Here is a 23,217-nt window from a genome sequence, read left to right on the forward strand (position 1 = left end):
CTATAATAACACACATAACAGTACAGAATCTATAGACAAATTAACCCTGTCATCAAAGGGTTAACAATAATAATAATAATAATAATAATAATAATAATAATAACAATAATAATATAAATAATAATTGCATTAATAATAACAATAAAATTAATAATAACAAAAATTAAAATTGTAATAATAATAATAACAATAATAACAATAAGAATTAATAATAACAATAATAATATAAATAATAATTGTATTAATAATAACAATAAAATAATAATAACAATAACAATAATAACAATAAGAATTAATAATAAAAATAATAACAACCACAATATAAATTATATTAATAATAACAATATGAAATAGGGATATAACAACACACATGAATATAATGTCTTTCTGACCTGGAATACTAATTGGTCGGCATTGTCTGGTCTTGGGGTTACAGTTAAACAGTTGCCCGGTTTTGTTCACTGCCTGTTGCCGTAGAGGGGCACTTACTATTACCCTGCAATGAAGAACACGTACATCAGAGGAGAGTGTAGTAAAGTCTACAATTACAAAAAAAAGTAATACATTTTATAACAATAAATAAAACCTATGCAGATGCCACCTACAACTTCACCACATTTTCACTAACTAAAAATGCTATGTGAGCACATGAACATGAGAAGACAGGTAAAGGCTTTTTTGTTTGTTTAGTTTTTAATTCTGAGAACAGTCTGCTCATAAATAGCACAGTAAATGTACAGATGCGTGTAAGATACAGCAGGTGTAGTCTTTATAAAATAAAGTAAAATGTGCTATAGAAGTAAAACTGACTTCCTCAAGAGTCTATATATAATCAATCTCAATGTATTAGATATTTTATATACAAGTATCTGAAGAAGCAGGAAGTATCTAATTACCTGAAGCTACCCGTGAGTGTATATATATATATATATATATATATATATATATATATATATATATATGTGTGTATGTATATATACTGGTACCTGAGGTAGCAGGCAGTATCTAATTACCTGAAGCTACCCGTGAGTGTATATATATATATATATATATATATATATATGTGTGTATGTATATATACTGGTACCTGAGGTAGCAGGCAGTATCTAATTACCTGAAGCTACCCGTGAGTGTATATATATATATATATATATATATATATATATATATGTGTGTATGTATATATACTGGTACCTGAGGTAGCAGGCAGTATCTAATTACCTGAAGCTACATCAGGGATAGGCAAGGTGTCCGTACACGGACACTGGTGTCCGTGACTAGCCCTTGCAGTGTCCACCACAACTTTAGTATATCTTTTCTTTCTGATTAAAAATTAGGAATAAAAAAAATGTAGTGTGAATGAAGTTAGTGGAATAAATAAAGCCTGAGTGAAATACTGGATGTGTATCTGCATCAGTATAATAGCACCCAGCTCTATTCAAAGACACAGTAGTGACACTGGCACATGCTTATAGCCAGACAAGGGCTGGTTATAGGGTCAGTGGTATCTGCATCAGTATAATAACATCCAGCACTATATAATGACACAGTAGTGACACTGGCACATGGGTATAGCCAGAGGAGGGCAGGTTATAGGATCAGTGGTATCTGCATCAGTATAATAACACCCAGTGCTATATAATGACACAGTAGTGACACTGGCTTATGGGTATAGCAAGAGGAGGGCTGGTTATAGGGTCAGTGGTATCTGCATCAGTATAATAACACCCAGCACTATATAATGACACAGTAGTGACACTGGGACATGGGTATAGCCAGAGGAGGGCAGGTTATAGGATCAGTGGTATCTGCATCAGTATAATAACACCCAGCGCTATATAATGACACAGTAGTGACACTGGCACATGGGTATAGCCAGAGGAGGGCTGGTTATAGAATCAGTGGTATCTGCATCATTATAATAGCACCAAGCACTATATAATGTCACAGTAGTGACACTGGCACATGCGTATAGCCAGACAAGGGCTAGTTATAGGATCAGCGGTATCTGCATCAGTATAATAACACCCAGTACTATATAATGACACAGTAGTGACACTGGCACATGGGTATAGCCAGAGGAGGGCTGGCTATAGGGTCAGTGGTATCTCCATCAGTATAATAACGCCCAGCACTATATAATGACACAGTAGTGACACTGGCACATGGGTATAGCCAGAGGAGGGCAGGTTATAGGATCAGTGGTATCTGCATCAGTATAATAACACCCAGCGCTATATAATGACACAGTAGTGACACTGGCACATGGGTATAGCCAGAGGAGGGCTGGTTATAGAATCAGTGGTATCTGCATCAGTATAATAACACCAAGCACTATATAATGACACAGTAGTGACACTGGCACATGGGTATAGCCAGAGGAGGGCTGGTTATAGAATCAGTGGTATCTGCATCATTATAATAGCACCAATCACTATATAATGTCACAGTAGTGACACTGGCACATGCGTATAGCCAGACAAGGGCTAGTTATAGGATCAGCGGTATCTGCATCAGTATAATAACACCCAGTACTATATAATGACACAGTAGTGACACTGGCACATGGGTATAGCCAGAGGAGGGCTGGCTATAGGGTCAGTGGTATCTCCATCAGTATAATAACGCCCAGCACTATATAATGACACAGTAGTGACACTGGCACATGGGTATAGCCAGAGGAGGGCAGGTTATAGGATCAGTGGTATCTGCATCAGTATAATAACACCCAGCGCTATATAATGACACAGTAGTGACACTGGCACATGGGTATAGCCAGAGGAGGGCTGGTTATAGGATCAGTGGTATCTGCATCAGTATAATAACACCCAGTGCTATATAATGACACAGTAGTTGCACTGGCTCATGGGTATAGCCAGAGGAAGGCTGGTTATAGGGTCAGTGGTATCTGCATCAGTATAATAACACCCAGCACTATATAATGACACAGTAGTGACACTGGGACATGGGTATAGCCAGAGGAGGGCAGGTTATAGGATCAGTGGTATCTGCATCAGTATAATAACACCCAGCGCTATATAATGACACAGTAGTGACACTGGCACATGGGTATAGCCAGAGGAGGGCTGGTTATAGAATAAGTGGTATCTGCATCATTATAATAGCACCAAGCACTATATAATGTCACAGTAGTGACACTGGCACATGCGTATAGCCAGACAAGGGCTAGTTATAGGATCAGCGGTATCTGCATCAGTATAATAACACCCAGTACTATATAATGACACAGTAGTGACACTGGCACATGGGTATAGCCAGAGGAGGGCTGGCTATAGGGTCAGTGGTATCTCCATCAGTATAATAACGCCCAGCACTATATAATGACACAGTAGTGACACTGGCACATGGGTATAGCCAGAGGAGGGCAGGTTATAGGATCAGTGGTATCTGCATCAGTATAATAACACCCAGCGCTATATAATGACACAGTAGTGACACTGGCACATGGGTATAGCCAGAGGAGGGCTGGTTATAGAATCAGTGGTATCTGCATCAGTATAATAACACCAAGCACTATATAATGACACAGTAGTGACACTGGCACATGGGTATAGTCAGAGGAGGGCTGGTTATAGGGTCAGTGGTATCTGCATCAGTATAATAACACCCAGCGCTATATAATGACACAGTAGTGACACTGGCACATGGGTATAGCCAGAGGAGGGCTGGTTATAGAATCAGTGGTATCTGCATCAGTATAATAACACCCAGCTCTATACAAAGACACAGTAGTGACACTGGCACATGGGTATAGCCAGAGGAGGGCTGGTTATAGAATCAGTGGTATCTGCATCATTATAATAGCACCAAGCACTATATAATGTCACAGTAGTGACACTGGCACATGCGTATAGCCAGACAAGGGCTAGTTATAGGATCAGCGGTATCTGCATCAGTATAATAACACCCAGTACTATATAATGACACAGTAGTGACACTGGCACATGGGTATAGCCAGAGGAGGGCTGGCTATAGGGTCAGTGGTATCTCCATCAGTATAATAACGCCCAGCACTATATAATGACACAGTAGTGACACTGGCACATGGGTATAGCCAGAGGAGGGCAGGTTATAGGATCAGTGGTATCTGCATCAGTATAATAACACCCAGCGCTATATAATGACACAGTAGTGACACTGGCACATGGGTATAGCCAGAGGAGGGCTGGTTATAGAATCAGTGGTATCTGCATCAGTATAATAACACCCAGCGCTATATAATGACACAGTAGTGACACTGGCACATGGGTATAGCCAGAGGAGGGATATTTATAGAATCAGTGGTATCTGCATCAATATAATAACACCCAGCGCTATATAATGACACAGTAGTGACACTGGCACATGGGTATAGCCAGAGGAGGGATAGTTATAGAATCAGTGGTATCTGCATCAGTATAATAGCCCCAAGCACTATATAATGGGTCAGTGGTATCTGCATCAGTATAATAACACCCAGCACTATATAATGACACAGTAGTGACACTGGCTCATGGGTATAGCCAGAGGAGGGCTGGTTATAGGGTCAGTGGTATTTGCATCAGTATAATAACACCCAGCGCTATATAATGACACAGTAGTGACACTGGCACATGGCCCATGGGTATAGCCAGACAAGGTCTGGTTATAGAGTCAGTGGTATCTGCATCAGTCTAATAACACCCAGCACTATATAATGACACAGTAGTGACACTGGCTCATGGGTATAGCCAGAGGAGGGCTGGTTATAGGATCAGTGGTATCTGCATCATAACACCAAGCACTATAAAATATTGTTTTTAATTTCAAATGTACCTTGGTGTCCTTTACTAAGGTCTATACTTTGGAAAATGTCCGCCACAACCTTTGTCTGTGCCTATCCCTGAGCTACATGTAAGTGTATATTTATACTGGTACCTGAGGAAGCAGGAAGTATCTAATTACCTGAAGCTACCTGTGAGTGTATATATATACTGGTACCTGAGGAAGCAGGAAGTATCTAATTACCTGAAGCTACATGTGAGTGTATATTTATACTGGTACCTGAGGTAGCAGGAAGTATCTAATTACCTGAAGCTACCTGTGAGTGTATATATATACTGGTACCTGAGGAAGCAGGAAGTATCTAATTACCTGAGGCTACATGTGAGTGTATATTTATACTGGTACCTGAGGTAGCAAGAAGTATCTAATTACCTGAAGCTACATGTGAGTGTATATTTATACTGTTAGCTGAGGTAGCAGGAAGTATCTAATTACCTGAAGCTACCTGTGAGTGTATATTTATACTGGTACCTGAGGAAGCAGGAAGTATCTAATTACCTGAAGCTACATGTGAGTGTATATTTATACTGGTACCTGAGGAAGCAGGAAGTATCTAATTACCTGAAGCTACATGTGAGTGTATATTTATACTGGTACCTGAGGTAGCAGGAAGTATCTAATTACCTGAAGCTACATGTGAGTGTATATATATACTGGTACCTGAGGTAGCAAGAAGTATCTAATTACCTGAGGCTATATGTGAGTGTATATTTATACTGGTACCTGAGGAAGCAGGAATTATCTAATTACCTGAAGCTACATGTGAGTGTATATTTATACTGGCACCTGAGGAAGCAGGAAGTATCTAATTACCTTATGCTACATGTGAGTGTATATTTATACTGGTACCTGAGGAAGCAAGAAGTATCTAATTACCTGAAGCTACATGTGAGTGTATATTTATACTGGTACCTGAGGAAGCAAGAAGTATCTAATTACCTGAGGCTACATGTGAGTGTATATTTATACTGGTACCTGAGGTAGCAGGAAGTATCTAATTGCCTGAAACTACATGTGAGTGTATATTTATACTGTTACCTGAGGTATCAGGAAGTATCTAATTACCTGAAGCTACATGTGAGTGTATATTTATACTGGCACCTGAGGTAGCAGGAAGTATCTAATTACCTGAAGCTACATGTGAGTGTATATATATACTGGTACCTGAGGTAGCAGGAAGTATCTAATTACCTGAAGCTACCCGTGAGTGTATATATATATATATATATATATATATATATATATATATATATATATATATATATAATAAATAAAGAGAACGGATATGTCTGGGTGGTACAGCGCAACAAAATAAAATAAAATAAAAATAAACAATTATTTACACAAGTTATTTACACAATAATAATGATGTGATAAACACTGTAGTAGGTAATAAAGTACACCTTCAGAGTTGAGAAAGGTCTAATATATTAATGCTTTTTGCAAACACAATAGTCTTATTAGAGTTCTGTAACTTGTCTATTCGGATATATAGATAGTTGAAAGGATGTCTCCTTACCAGATGTTACCCCAATCGTATGAGGTAAGGTTTATTCATGTAGGGAGTATCTCTGTCTTGTCTGTAATGCCCACCAGTCCAAATGTTACAGGTATACCGTTTCAAGCAAGTGGGTCTGGTTTCCTTCTCAGGATTCCGTCGCTTTAATAGATACGATCTTTACCCAGTAGAACCTTTTTCCGATGGTTGGAGTCTTAGTGGCTCATGGGAGTATGGTACTTCGATTAGGATCTTTCAGACTCTCATGTTCATAGTTGGATATGAAAAGAAGAAAAGCAAAAGAACATAGCGTAATATTGTAAAACCAGGTTGATTTATTATACAGTAATGTAGGAAATACACTCACATGTTAAAACCTCAATCATTGATGAGGTAAGAATAAAGCATATCAGGAATATGTATATACGTTGTTCACAGGGTCCCTCGGTGGGAGTAGTAGATAGATGATAAAATATGTATAGTGGTGTTATATACACATAAATTCTTGAGAAAAAGATTCCTTATCTTGCTGATACAAAGTTCCAATAAATGGTATATTTTGGTTATTTGGAAAGTCCTGTTAATTGTGTGTTTGAGCCCTTATTGCGCTCGATATGTGTGGGTGGCCCTATGTATTGGCGTAAAAAAATGTGGGCTGACCCAAATACTTATACAGGTAAGGTTTACCTAATTATGCCCCAGGGACTCACAAACACACAAAGCAAAACTGAAGCCAAATGAGCGAGAAGAATGGAATAAGACAATAATTGGTTAGAAAAACGTTATTCCAATCCGAATAGTGAAATCACATGGGGGTGGTGGTTGTGCTGGGAAAAAACAAAGGTAGTAACTTGAGCAATAATTGCCCTGAGTTGGTTTGATGTGTCTGTACTGACAAACCGTCCTTTTCTAATGGACACAAGAAATTGCGGTATATGTGTCAGCAATGAATGAAACTAGCGGTATATAAATTCCCAAAAAATAGCCGGTCACAACTGAGTACGTGAGAAGACTGCACTGTCACACTTTGGGGTATCACCTTACGCGTTTCAAAGTTTGTACTTACTTCTTCATCAGAGGTAGTGGAAAGTGCAGTAAACCGGCTTTGATTTAAAGGTGTTTGGTGGGAGTGGTCTTCTCCGTACTCGGGTGTGCGTGATTACGTCAGTACGCTTATCTGCCAATAGAAACTAGTGTATGGGCTATTTCCTGGGTTTCTTTATTGATAGGTCGCCTGACCAATCTTATTCTCTGTATATACGGTTGTCATAGAAACTGAGGAGGCAGCAATATTGCGTGTGCCTTTCCTATGCTGTGTAAAGTCATTGTTTATGATCTATAGTGGAGATCAAACACTGAGAAAGGAGCTGTCTATATCTAAATGCTATGTGTTCAGCCTTATAAGAATGTAAGGACCGTAGATAACGCCTCTCATATTTATAATTAGTCCTATCGATATTCACTTCTTATATAGATTAATCTACTTTTGGGCTCTGATTTAAAATTAAATTTACACCATTATAGGGAACTTACTTTTGAGGAATTTTTATATATATATATATAAGGAAGACCCAGAGTTAAATATCCTTGGATTTTAGTATCTATATACTCTTGAAAAAATTTTTTTATTTTTTTTTAATATAAAAAATAAAAAGATTTAAGTTAAAAAATGAATGAAAACGGTCAGATATTGGTTGTATAAAAGCTATACTATACCCAGGAATGGGTGATAACACAATAAAATCTTAAGTGTTAATCTTACTTATATTTGTGTGTGGAGAAGATTTGTATTCTATTATTCATTAATCAGACCAGAAAGGCTCTATATTCTGTTCATATTCTATGACCCTAAATGGTCCTAGGTTGTCATAGACTTATGTTGTTCACAATATTGCAACTATGATTTGTAGTTACAGAAATGCTGCTAGGTCCAACTCTTCATTTAGACCCTTGGGTGCCATAGTACCCATATGGTGGATCCAGTATGACTCTCTTTGTCTCAAAAGTTGGAATCTATCTCCTCCTCTTTTGGGGGGGACCACATGTTCTAGAATTGTTCCTCTTAGGGCTTGTGGATCCAGTTGGTGTTTGAGTTTAAAATGTCTTGAGATGCTGTGGTCTTTGTAGCCTTCTTCAATGTTTTTTATATGTTCTAGTAGGCGGGTCTTATATGGTCTTTTGGTACGTCCTATGTATTGCAGATTACACGTACATTCTAACAGATATACTACAAATGTAGTTTTGCAGTTAGTGAGTTTGTTGATGGAACATGTTTTATTAGGAAGAGATGTAGAATGGATTATTTTCGTTGGTTTGTTTGTAATATAGGCATGTTCACATCCTTTACAATTAAGTCTGTTACATTTGAAAAAACCTTTGCTTTTTTCTCTCAACCAATTGCCTCCTTGATTTTGCTTCAATTGGCTTGGTGCTAGCATCTGTTTGAGATTCGTGTTTCTTCTAAACGTTATATTGGGAGCCAGACCTATCGTGTTCTTTAGGAGATCATCTTGTAACAGAATTGGCCAGTATTTTTTCAAGATTTTCTTAATTTCTGGGGCTGCTTCGTTGAAAGTAGTTATCATGGAAATTTTCTGTATACTGGATGTAGTTTTTTTATTTTTATTATTTTTGACCGTAAGAAGATCTTGTCTTTCCAGGGATCTGACCTTTTTCTGGGCGTTTTCTACCAGTTTTTTTGGGTAGTTTTTCTGAATAAATTTCTTTTTGAGTATTTCTGATTCTTCATTATAATCGGTCATTTTGGTACAATTTCGTCGTACTCTCTGGAATTGACCATACGGAATGTTGTTGATCCATGGTTTGTAATGGCCACTATTGGCTTGTAGATAGCCATTACAATCTGTTTCCTTTGTATATAAGCTTGTCATGATTTTGTTGTCCTCGTGGAACAAAATCAAGTCCAAAAACTCTATTCGGATTTCCGAGATTTTTGAGGTAAATTTCAAATTAAAAGTGTTAGTGTTAAGCGTTTCAATAAAGTCTTGACATCTATTCTCCTCCCCGTCCCATATTGCTACAATGTCGTCAATGTACCTACCCCACCATATGATGTTGTTGTTGAAGGGGTTGTTGTTGTAGATATACTGGTTTTCCCATTCGCCCATGTATAAGTTGGCGAAACTTGGGGCCATAGTAGTCCCCATGGCGGTTCCACTGATTTGTAAAAAATATTTGCTATCGAATTCAAAGAAGTTTTTCTCTAGGACGAACTTGATGCTTTCTAAGAGGAAACGTTGATGTTCCTCTGTCAGTTTTGTATTCTTTTTTAGTACTTGTTCCATCATCTTTATCCCTAGATTGTGTGGTATACAGGTATATAAGGAAGACACATCTAGTGTTACCCATTTGTATGTATCTTTCCATGGTATGTGGCTGAGTTGGACTATAAGGTCAGTAGAGTCTCTGATATAGGATGGTAAATTTCTAACCAAAGGTTTCAAGAACTCATCTACATATTGGGACAGTCTTGCTGTTAGAGAATCGATCCCTGATACTATGGGTCGTCCAGGGGGATTCTTTAAATCCTTATGGATTTTTGGAAGGTGATAAAATATCGCCTTCCTGGGATGTGGGTGGGTAAGATACTTCAGTTCATTTGGATTTAGCAATTTATTATAATTCGCCGTGTCCATCAAGGAATCATATTCTTTCTGGAATGTGATTGATGGATCTCCTCTGAGGCAAATATATGTGAGAGGATCATTGAGTAATCTATATGCTTCCATCATGTAGTCAGATTTATCTTGGACTACTAGTCCTCCTCCCTTGTCTGCCTCTCTGAGCACTATAGTTTCCATATCCATAATGGATTTAAGTGCATCCTTTTCTTTTTTAGAAAGATTGTCCTTTTTAATTTTGAAATTGGTACAGAGACTATCTAGTTCTTTGGAGACTAGATTACTGAACGTAGGAATAAAATTACCCTTAGATTGAACAGGGTAAAAGATGGAGGTTGGTTTGAGATTTGAATTTCTCTTTTCCTCAAGATATATATTTCCTTGAAAATCTTCATTTTCTTGTTGTAACTCTTCTAAAATCTTTAGGGTTTCTGTATCCGTTATGGTTAGAATGTCATCGGCATTCTTAACTTGTTTGTGTTTGATTTTTTCAAAATGTCTACACAAAGTGAGTTTCCGAATGAACTTATTAAAGTCAATGAATAAATTAAAAGGATTTGGACCTCTGGTCGGAGCAAAGCTCAAACCTCTTGATAATACTTCTAATTGAGTTTCTGAAAAGGTGGTTGTGGAGAGATTGAAAATTTTTAGTAATTTATCTCCTGTTTCCCCCTTTTTGGGGTTCTTGGTAGGTCTTTTCCTTGTTCTCTTTCCCACCAAACCTCTTCCTCTTCTTCCTCTACGGGTCCTTTTCTTTTTCTTGTTTGGTCCTGGGACCATTGTGGTCTTAGATTTACCTCGTAGTTTGGTGTGTCGATTGGTGTTCGTGATGGTATCCCTGTAGAATTTTGTAAATTTTGCGGGTAGTGGTTCCCTGTCCATTCCCTTTCTAAAAAATCCCCCTGGGGGTGACTTCTATGGTGGGGTGGTTGAGATGTTTTTTCTTTTTGTCTTTGTGTTGTATAGTGACTTGGCCCTGGCTTTGAATTTCTCCATTCCGGATAATTTGGTCTCTGGTGTGAGTTGTTATGATTCGGATAATATTGGTGCCCTGTATTTGCTTTATTGTACTGTTGAATATTGTTCCTTGAGTTTCTTCGTGGATATTCTCTAGTGTACTGGTTTTTATACCAAGACACTTGTTTAGGAGGGGGTCTGTTATAGGTGTCTCTATACTCATCTCTGGAATCATAGTGTTGTCTCGAATTCTCAAGAATTAATGTGTATATAACACCACTATACATATTTTATCATCTATCTACTACTCCCACCGGGGGACCCTGTGAACAACGTATATACATATTCCTGATATGCTTTATTCTTACCTCATCAATGATTGAGGTTTTAACATGTGAGTGTATTTCCTACATTACTGTATAATAAATCAACCTGGTTTTACAATATTACGCTATGTTCTTTTGCTTTTCTTCTTTTCATATCCAACTATGAACATGAGAGTCTGAAAGATCCTAATCGAAGTACCATACTCCCATGAGCCACTAAGACTCCAACCATCGGAAAAAGGTTCTAATGGGTAAAGATCGTATCTATTAAAGCGACGGAATCCTGAGAAGGAAACCAGACCCACTTGCTTGAACCGGTATACCTGTAACATTTGGACTGGTGGGCATTACAGACAAGACAGAGATACTCCCTACATGAATAAACCTTACCTCATACGATTGGGGTAACATCTGGTAAGGAGACATCTTTTCAACTATCTATATATCCGAATAGACAAGTTACAGAACTCTAATAAGACTATTGTGTTTGCAAAACAAGACAAGCATTAATATATTAGACCTTTCTCAACTCTGAAGGTGTACTTTATTACCTACTACAGTGTTTATCACATCATTATTATTGTGTGAATAACTTGTGTAAATAATTGTTTATTTTTATTTTATTTTATTTTGTTGCGCTGTACCACCCAGACATATCCGTTCTCTTTATTTATTATTTCCACCCATTGTGCTAGGGGTACACATTTTGTCTGGTTCAGCTGCACAATATCACACCTTAAAACACCAGATATCTACTGACATACATATATACTTTCTAATCTACACTAAGTCTCAGATATCCAATTCAATATTGAACACTAGACCTTTTGGAGCGCTGGTCATTCATACCCTTGCTTTCCTTGTTACTGTTGCTGCTAGTCAGCAACTTACCCTAATCAGCAGCCCATCAGGTCTATCCATTGGGATCAACAAATGGAATCCCACATATTTGAATTTGGTAATTATTTTGATCCTACAACCAAGATCAAAAAACTATCAATTAATTTAGAAGAGGAAACTAAATCAATTATTGAATCTAATGTATATCCTAAAGAAATATTTGAAAATCTTGAAAAACTTAGTAAAAAGCAATTGACACACTGGTATGATAACCTCAACCTAGAAAGATATACCTTAAGTATAAAATCATACCAGGAGGTCTGAAACTCTACAAATCATCCATCTTTGAACAAGAGGATGTAGAGTATCTGACAGAATGGGACACTGCTTTGGAGGAATGTTCCTTTACCTTAATGAGGATAGCCTCCAGATATAGAAACTATAAAGTAGAAAAAATTACTTCACAAATTAAAGATCTAAAAAATAATTTGGAAAAACATAAGGGAGACCCAGTGTTTAAAGAACTAGATGAGAAGAACAAGGATAAAATATCCAGATTTGAATCTAACATTGAGGCCAAAAAAAGGAAAAAATTTCTAAGAGACTTCCTTGACATGCAAGAAGGGGAGGAGTCAAATAACCCAGAGGGGGAAGACAACCTATGGGAAGATATTACTGTACCTGAGTCAATAGATAATTCTACCACTAACACAAATACAAATAAAAATATTCCTAAAGGTACTAAGAGCACAACACACACACACCATCAGGAACAACAACAACAAAAAATGAATTCCATTCAGACCCATTTGAAACCACGAGTACCTATTTCTACTAATAAAAAACACAGAAATTCAGTTACTAATAACCAGTGGAATCATAGACCTCGCATGCCCAGTAATAACTACTATAACAATACAAATTCGAGACAACACTATGATTCCAGAGATGAGTATAGAGACACCTATAACAGACCCCCTCCTAAACAAGTGTCTTGGTATAAAAACCAGTACACTAGAGAATATCCACGAAGAAACTCAAGGAACAATATTCAACAGTACAATAAAGCAAATACAGGGCACCAATATTATCCGAATCATAACAACTCAAACCAGAGACCAAATTATCCGGAATGGAGAAATTCAAAGCCAGGGCCAAGTCACTATACAACACAAAGACAAAAAGAAAAAACATCTCAACCACCCCACCATAGAAGTCACCCCCAGGGGGATTTTTTAGAGAGGGAATGGACAGGGAACCACTACCCGCAAAATTTACAAAATTCTACAGGGATACCATCACAAACACCAATCGACACACCAAACTACGAGGTAAATCTAAGACCACAATGGTCCCAGGACCAAACAAGAAAAAGAAAAGGACCCATAGAGGAAGAAGAGGAAGAGGTTTGGTGGGAAAGAGAACAAGGAAAAGACCTACCAAGAACCCCAAAAAGGGGGAAACAGGAGATAAATTACTAAAAATTTTCAATCTCTCCACAACCACCTTTTCAGAAACTCAATTAGAAGTATTATCAAGAGGTTTGAGCTTTGCTCCGACCAGAGGTCCAAATCCTTTTAATTTATTCATTGACTTTAATAAGTTCATTCGGAAACTCACTTTGTGTAGACATTTTGAAAAAATCAAACACAAACAAGTTAAGAATGCCGATGACATTCTAACCATAACGGATACAGAAACCCTAAAGATTTTAGAAGAGTTACAACAAGAAAATGAAGATTTTCAAGGAAATATATATCTTGAGGAAAAGAGAAATTCAAATCTCAAACCAACCTCCATCTTTTACCCTGTTCAATCTAAGGGTAATTTTATTCCTACGTTCAGTAATCTAGTCTCCAAAGAACTAGATAGTCTCTGTACCAATTTCAAAATTAAAAAGGACAATCTTTCTAAAAAAGAAAAGGATGCACTTAAATCCATTATGGATATGGAAACTATAGTGCTCAGAGAGGCAGACAAGGGAGGAGGACTAGTAGTCCAAGATAAATCTGACTACATGATGGAAGCATATAGATTACTCAATGATGCTCTCACATATATTTGCCTCAGAGGAGATCCATCAATCACATTCCAGAAAGAATATGATTCCTTGATGGACACGGCAAATTATAATAAATTGCTAAATCCAAATGAGCTGAAGTATCTTACCCACCCACATCCCAGGAAGGCGATATTTTATCACCTTCCAAAAATCCATAAGGATTTAAAGAATCCCCCTGGACGACCCATAGTATCAGGGATCGATTCTCTAACAGCAAGACTGTCCCAATATGTAGATGAGTTCTTGAAACCTTTGGTTAGAAATTTACCATCCTATATCAGAGACTCTACTGACCTTATAGTCCAACTCAGCCACATACCATGGAAAGATACATACAAATGGGTAACACTAGATGTGTCTTCCTTATATACCTGTATACCACACAATCTAGGGATAAAGATGATGGAACAAGTACTAAAAAAGAATACAAAACTGACAGAGGAACATCAACGTTTCCTCTTAGAAAGCATCAAGTTCGTCCTAGAGAAAAACTTCCTTGAATTCGATAGCAAATATTTTTTACAAATCAGTGGAACCGCCATGGGGACTACTATGGCCCCAAGTTACGCCAACTTATACATGGGCAAATGGGAAAACCAGTATATCTACAACAACAACCCCTTCAACAACAACATCATATGGTGGGTAGGTACATTGACGACATTGTAGCAATATGGGACGGGGAGGAGAATAGATGTCAAGACTTTATTGAAACGCTTAACACTAACACTTTTAATTTGAAATTTACCTCAAAAATCTCGGAAATCCGAATAGAGTTTTTGGACTTGATTTTGTTCCACGAGGACAACAAAATCATGACAAGCTTATATACAAAGGAAACAGATTGTAATGGCTATCTACAAGCCAATAGTGGCCATTACAAACCATGGATCAACAACATTCCGTATGGTCAATTCCAGAGAGTACGACGAAATTGTACCAAAATGACCGATTATAATGAAGAATCAGAAATACTCAAAAAGAAATTTATTCAGAAAAACTACCCAAAAAAACTGGTAGAAAACGCCCAGAAAAAGGTCAGATCCCTGGAAAGACAAGATCTTCTTACGGTCAAAAATAATAAAAATAAAAAAACTACATCCAGTATACAGAAAATTTCCATGATAACTACCTTCAACGAAGCAGCCCCAGAAATTAAGAAAATCTTGAAAAAATACTGGCCAATTCTGTTACAAGATGATCTCCTAAAGAACACGATAGGTCTGGCTCCCAATATAACGTTTAGAAGAAACACGAATCTCAAACAGATGCTAGCACCAAGCCAATTGAAGCAAAATCAAGGAGGCAATTGGTTGAGAGAAAAAAGCAAAGGTTTTTTCAAATGTAACAGACTTAATTGTAAAGGATGTGAACATGCCTATATTACAAACAAACCAACGAAAATAATCCATTCTACATCTCTTCCTAATAAAACATGTTCCATCAACAAACTCACTAACTGCAAAACTACATTTGTAGTATATCTGTTAGAATGTACGTGTAATCTGCAATACATAGGACGTACCAAAAGACCATATAAGACCCGCCTACTAGAACATATAAAAAACATTGAAGAAGGCTACAAAGACCACAGCGTCTCAAGACATTTTAAACTCAAACACCAACTGGATCCACAAGCCCTAAGAGGAACAATTCTAGAACATGTGGTCCCCCCCAAAAGAGGAGGAGATAGATTCCAACTTTTGAGACAAAGAGAGTCATACTGGATCCACCATATGGGCACTATGGCACCCAAGGGTCTAAATGAAGAGTTGGACCTAGCAGCATTTCTGTAACTACAAATCATAGTTGCAATATTGTGAACAACATAAGTCTATGACAACCTAGGACCATTTAGGGTCATAGAATATGAACAGAATATAGAGCCTTTCTGGTCTGATTAATGAATAATAGAATACAAATCTTCTCCACACACAAATATAAGTAAGATTAACACTTAAGATTTTATTGTGTTATCACCCATTCCTGGGTATAGTATAGCTTTTATACAACCAATATCTGACCGTTTTCATTCATTTTTTAACTTAAATCTTTTTATTTTTTATATTAAAAAAAAAAAAAATTTCAAGGGTATATAGATACTAAAATCCAAGGATATTTAACTCTGGGTCTTCCTTATATATATATATACAAATTCCTCAAAAGTAAGTTCCCTATAATGGTGTAAATTTAATTTTAAATCAGAGCCCAAAAGTAGATTAATCTATATAAGAAGTGAATATCAATAGGACTAATTATAAATATGAGAGGCGTTATCTACGGTCCTTACATTCTTATAAGGCTGAACACATAGCATTTAGATATAGACAGCTCCTTTCTCAGTGTTTGATCTCCACTATACATGGATAACTTTTTACATGCAGAAACGGACGTCACCAAACATATACACTTATTTATTTATTTTTTTATTATTTTTATTTTTATCATCCTTACTTTTTAATTATAACAAGCAATTGTTCTGTCTTATAGTTTTGATGCAGTCATGCTAGTAAGAGTTACTATAGTAACATCATAAACAATGACGTTACACAGCATAGGAAAGGCACACGCAATATAGCTGCCTCCTCAGTTTAAATGACAACCGTATATACAGAGAATAAGATTGGTCAGGCAACCTATCAATAAAGAAACCCAGGAAATAGCCCATACACTAGTTTCTATTGGCAGATAAGCGTACTGACGTAATCACGCACACCCGAGTACGGAGAAGACCACTCCCACCAAACACCTTTAAAAGCAAAGCCGGTTTACTGCACTTTCCACTACCTCTGATGAAGAAGTAAGTACAAACTTCGAAACGCGTAAGGTGATACCCCAAAGTGTGACAGTGCAGTCTTCTCACGTACTCAGTTGTGACCGGCTATTTTTTGGGAATTTATATACCGCTAGTTTCATTCATTGCTGACACATATACCGCAATTTCTTGTGTCCATTAGAAAAGGACGGTTTGTCAGTACAGACACATCAAACCAACTCAGGGCAATTATTGCTCAAGTTACTACTTTGTTTTTTCCCAGCACAACCACCACCCCCATGTGATTTCACTATTCGGATTGGAATAACGTTTTTTAACCAATTATTGTCTTATTCCATTCTTCTCGCTCATTTGGCTTCAGTTTTGCTTTGTGTGTTTGTGAGTCCCTGGGGCATAATTAGGTAAACCTTACCTGTATAAGTATTTGGGTCAGCCCACATTTTTTTACGCCAATACATAGGGCCACCCACACATATCGAGCGCAATAAGGGCTCAAACACACAATTAACAGGACTTTCCAAATAACCAAAATATACCATTTATTGGAACTTTGTATCAGCAAGATAAGGAATCTTTTTCTCAAGAATTTATGTGTATATAACACCACTATACATATTTTATCATCTATCTACTACTCCCACCAGGGGACCCTGTGAACAACGTATATACATATTCCTGATATGCTTTATTCTTACCTCATCAATGATTGAGGTTTTAACATGTGAGTGTATTTCCTACATTACTGTATAATAAATCAACCTGGTTTTACAATATTACGCTATGTTCTTTTGCTTTTCTTCTTTTCATATCCAACTATGAACATGAGAGTCTGAAAGATCCTAATCGAAGTACCATACTCCCATGAGCCACTAAGACTCCAACCATCGGAAAAAGGTTCTACTGGGTAAAGATCGTATCTATTAAAGCGACGGAATCCTGAGAAGGAAACCAGACCCACTTGCTTGAACCGGTATACCTGTAACATTTGGACTGGTGGGCATTACAGACAAGACAGAGATACTCCCTACATGAATAAACCTTACCTCATACGATTGGGGTAACATCTGGTAAGGAGACATCCTTTCAACTATCTATATATCCGAATAGACAAGTTACAGAACTCTAATAAGACTACTGTGTTTGCAAAACAAGACAAGCATTAATATATTAGACCTTTCTCAACTCTGAAGGTGTACTTAATTATCAACTACAGTGTTTACCACATCATTATTAGTGTGCAAATAACTTGTGTAAATAATTGTTTATTTTTATTTTATTTTATTTTGTTGCGCTGTACCACCCAGACATATCCGTTCTCTTTATTTATTATTTCCACCCATTGTGCTAGGGGTACACATTTTGTCTGGTTCAGCTGCACAATATCACACCTTAAAACACCAGATATATACTGACATACATATATACTTTCTAATCTACACTAAGTCTCAGATATCCAATTCAATATTGAACACTAGACCTTTTGGAGCGCTGGTCATTCATACCCTTGCTTTCCATATATATATATATATATATATATATATATATATATATATATATATATATATATATATATATATATGTATATATACTGGTACCTGAGGTAGCAGGAAGTATCTAATTACCTGAAGTGAAGCTACATGTGAGTGTATATTTATACTGGTACCTGAGGAAGCAGGAAGTATCTAATTACCTGAAGCTACATGTGAGTGTATATTTATACTGGTACCTGAGGAAGCAGGAAGTATCTAATTACCTGAAGCTACATGTGAGTGTATATTTATACTGGTACCTGAGGAAGCAGGAAGTATCTAATTACCTGAAGCTACATGTGAGTGTATATTTATACTGGCACCTGAGGAAACAGGAATTATCTAATTACCTGAAGCTACATGTGAGTGTATATTTATACTAGTACCTGAAGAAGCAGGAAGTATCTAATTACCTGAAGCTACATGTGAGTGTATATTTATACTGGTATCTGAAGAAGCAGGAAGTATCTAATTACCTGAAGCTATTCGTGAGTATATATTTATACTGGTACCTGAGGTAGCAGGAAGTATCTAATTACCTGAAGCTACATGTGAGTGTATATTTATACTGTTACCTGAGGAAGCAGGAAGTATCTAATTACCTGAAGCTACATGTGAGTGTATATTTATACTGGTACCTGAGGAAGCAGGAAGTATCTAATTACCTGAAGCTACATGTGAGTGTATATTTATACTGGTACCTGAGGTAGCAGGAAGTATCTAATTACCTGAAGCTACATGTGAGTGTATATTTATACTGTTACCTGAGGAAGCAGGAAGTATCTAATTACCTTATGCTACATGTGAGTGTATATTTATACTGGTACCTGAGGAAGCAGGAAGTATCTAATTACCTGAAGCTACATGTGAGTGTATATTTATACTGGTACCTGAGGAAGCAGGAAGTATCTAATTACCTGAAGCTACATGTGAGTGTATATTTATACTGGTACCTGAGGAAGCAGGAAGTATCTAATTACCTGAAGCTACATGTGAGTGTATATTTATACTGGTACCTGAGGAAGCAGGAAGTATCTAATTACCTGAAGCTACATGTGAGTGTATATTTATACTGGCACCTGAGGAAGGAGGAAGTATCTAATTACCTGAAGCTACATGTGAGTGTATATTTATACTGGCACCTGAGGTAGCAGGAAGTATCTAATTACCTGAAGCTACATGTGAGTGTATATTTATACTGGCACCTGAGGAGGCAGGAAGTATCTAATTACCTGAGGCTACATGTGAGTGTATATTTATACTGGTACCTGAGGTAGCAAGAAGTATCTAATTACCTGAAGCTACATGTGAGTGTATATTTATACTGGCACCTGAGGAAGCAGGAAGTATCTAATTACCTGAAGCTACATGTGAGTGTATATTTATACTGGCACTTGAGGAAGCAGGAAGTATCTAATTACCTGAAGCTACATGTGAGTATATATTTATACTAGTACCTGAGGAAGCTGGAAGTATCTTATTACCTGAAGCTACATGTGAGTGTATATTTATACTGGCACCTAAGGAAGCAGGAAGTATCTAATTACCTGAAGCTACATGAGAGTGTATATTTATACTGGTACCTGAGGAAGCAGGAAGTATCTAATTACCTGAAGCTACCTGTGAGTGTATATTTATACTGGCACCTGAGGTAGCAGGAAGTATCTAATTACCTGAAGCTACATGTTAGTGTATATTTATACTGACACCTGAGGAAGCAGGAATAATCTAATTACCTGAAGCTACATGTGAGTGTATATTTATACTGGCACCTAAGGAAGCAGGAAGTATCTAATTACCTGAAGCTACATGTGAGTGTATATTTATACTGGTACCTGAGGAAGCATGAAGTATCTAATTACCTGAAGCTACATGTGAGTGTATATTTATACTGGTACCTGAAGTAGCAGGAAGTATCTAATTACCTGAAGCTACATGTGAGTGTATATTTATACTGCTACCTGAGGTAGCAGGATGTATCTAATTACCTGAAGCTACATGTGAGTGTATATTTATACTGGTACCTGAGGTAGCAGGAAGTATCGAATTACCTGAAGCTACATGTGAGTGTATATTTATACTGGCACATGAGGAAGCAGGAAGTATCTAAATACCTGAAGCTACATGTGAGTGTATATTTATACTGGTACCTGAGGTAGCAGGAAGTATCTAATTACCTGAGGCTACATGTGAGTGTATATTTATACTGGTACCTGAGATAGCAGGAAGTATCTAATTACCTGAAGCTACATGTGAGTGTATATATATACTGGCACCTGAGGTAGCAGGAATTATCTAATTACCTGAAGCTACATGTGAGTGTATATTTATACTGGTACCTGAGGAAGCAGGAAATATCTAATTACCTGAAGCTACATGTGAATGTATATTTATACTGGTACCTGAGGTAGCAGGAAGTATCTAATTACCTGAAGCTACATGTGAGTGTATATTTATACTGGTACCTGAGGAAGCAGGGAGTATCTAATTACCTGAAGCTACATGTGAGTGTATATGTATACTGGTACCTGAGGTAGCAGGAAGTATCTAATTACCTGAAGCTACATGTGAGTGTATATTTATACTGGCACCTGAGGTAGCAGGAAGTATCGAATTACCTGAAGCTACATGTGAGTGTATATTTATACTGGCACCTGAGGTAGCAGGAAGTATCTAATTACCTGAAGCTACATGTGAGTGTATATTTATACTGGCACCTGAGGAAGCAGGAAGCATCTAATTACCTGAAGCTACATGTGAGTGTATATTTATACTGGCACCTGAGGTAGCAAGAAGTATCTAATTACCTGAAGCTACATGTGAGTGTATATTTATACTGGTACCGGAGGTAGCAGGAAGTATCTAATTATCTGAAGCTACATGTGAGTGTATATTTATACTGGCACCTGAGGAAGCAGGAAGTATCTAATTACCTGAAGCTACATGTGAGTGTATAGTTATACTGGTACATGAGGTAGTAGGAAGTATCTAATTACCTGAAGCTACATGTGAGTGTATATTTATACTGGTACCTGAGGTAGCAGGAAGTATCTAATTACCTGAAGCTACATGTGAGTGTGTATTTATACTGACACCTGAGGTAGCAGGAAGTATCTAATTACCTGAAGCTACATGTGAGTGTATATTTATACTGGCACCTGAGGAAGCAGGAAGTATCTAATTACCTGAAGCTACATGTGAATGTATATTTATACTGGTACCTGAGGTAGCAGGAAGTATCTAATTACCTGAAGCTACATGTGAGTGTATATTTATACTGGTACCTGAGGTAGCAGGAAGTATCTAATTACCTGAAGCTACATGTGAGTGTATATTTATACTGGCACCTGAGGAAGCAGGAAGTATCTAATTACCTGAAGCTACATGTGAGTGTATATTTATACTGGCACCTGAGGAAGCAGGAAGTATCTAATTACCTGAGGCTATATGTGAGTGTATATTTATACTGGTACCTGAGGAAGCAGGAAGTATCTAATTACCTGAAGCTACATGTGAGTGTATATTTATACTGGTACCTGAGGAAGCAGGAAGTAACTAATTACCTGAAGCTACATGCGAGTGTATATTTATACTGGCACCTGAGGTAGCAGGAAGTATCTAATTACCTGAAGCTACATGTGAGTGTATATTTATACTGGTACCTGAGGTAGCAGGAAGTATCTAATTACCTGAAGCTACATGTGAGTGTATATTTATACTTGTACCTGAGGTAGCAGGAAGTATCTAATTACCTGAAGCTACATGTGAGTGTATATTTATACTGGCACCTGAGGAAGCAGGAAGTGTCTAATTAACTGAAGCTACATGTGAGTGTATATTTATACTGGCACCTGAGGTAGCAGGAAGTATCTAATTACCTGAAGCTACACGTGAGTGTATATTTATACTGGTACCTGAGGAAGCAGGAAGTATCTAATTACCTGAAGCTACATGTGAGTGTATATTTATACTGGTACCTGAGGAAGCAGGAAGTATCTAATTACCTGAAGCTACATGTGAGTGTATATTTATACTGGCACCTGAGGAAACAGGAAGTATCTAATTACCTGAAGCTACATGTGAGTGTATATTTATACTGGTACCTGAGGTAGCAGGAAGTATCTAATTACCTGAAGCTACATGTGAGTGTATATTTATACTGGCACCTGAGGAAACAGGAAGTATCTAATTACCTGAAACTACATGTGAGTGTATATTAATACTGGTACCGGAGGTAGCAGGAAGTATCTAATTACCTGAAGCTACATGTGAGTGTATATTTATACTGGTACATGAGGAAGCAAGAAGTATCTAATTACCTGAAGCTACATGTGAGTGTATATTTATACTGGCACATGAGGAAGCAGGAAGTATCTAATTACCTGAAGCTACCTGAGAGTGTATATTTTTACTGGTACCTGAGGAAGCAGGGAGTATCTTATTACCTGAAGCTACCTGAGAGTGTATATTTATACTGGTACATGAGGAAGCAAGAAGTATCTAATTACCTGAAGCTATATGTGAGTGTATATTTATACTGGCACCTGAGGAAGCAGGAAGTATCTAATTACCTGAAGCTACATGTGAGTGTATATTTATACTAGTACCTGAGGAAGCAGGCAGTATCTAATTACCTGAAGCTACATGTGAGTGTATATTTATACTGGTACCTGAGGAAGCAGGAAGTATCTTATTACCTGAGGCTATATGTGAGTGTATATTTATACTGGCACCTGAGGAAGCAGGAAGTATCTAATTACCTGA

At 37.3% G+C, this 23,217-nt stretch overlaps 1 protein-coding gene across 1 annotated transcript in view; it reads right to left on the reverse strand.

Moving 5' to 3' along the window:
- LOC128642148 (integrin alpha-M) overlaps nucleotides 1-23,217 on the reverse strand; it is a 592,220-nt gene that overhangs the window by 472,713 nt on the left and 96,290 nt on the right. Inside the window, exon 3 of the mRNA XM_053694828.1 lies at nucleotides 393-496. Within this exon, the coding sequence (XP_053550803.1) occupies nucleotides 393-496 (104 nt within the window). The remainder of the gene's footprint in view (nucleotides 1-392; nucleotides 497-23,217) is intronic.

This window comes from Bombina bombina, chromosome 11 (assembly GCF_027579735.1).
Source record: "Bombina bombina isolate aBomBom1 chromosome 11, aBomBom1.pri, whole genome shotgun sequence".
Classification (NCBI taxonomy): domain Eukaryota; kingdom Metazoa; phylum Chordata; class Amphibia; order Anura; family Bombinatoridae; genus Bombina; species Bombina bombina.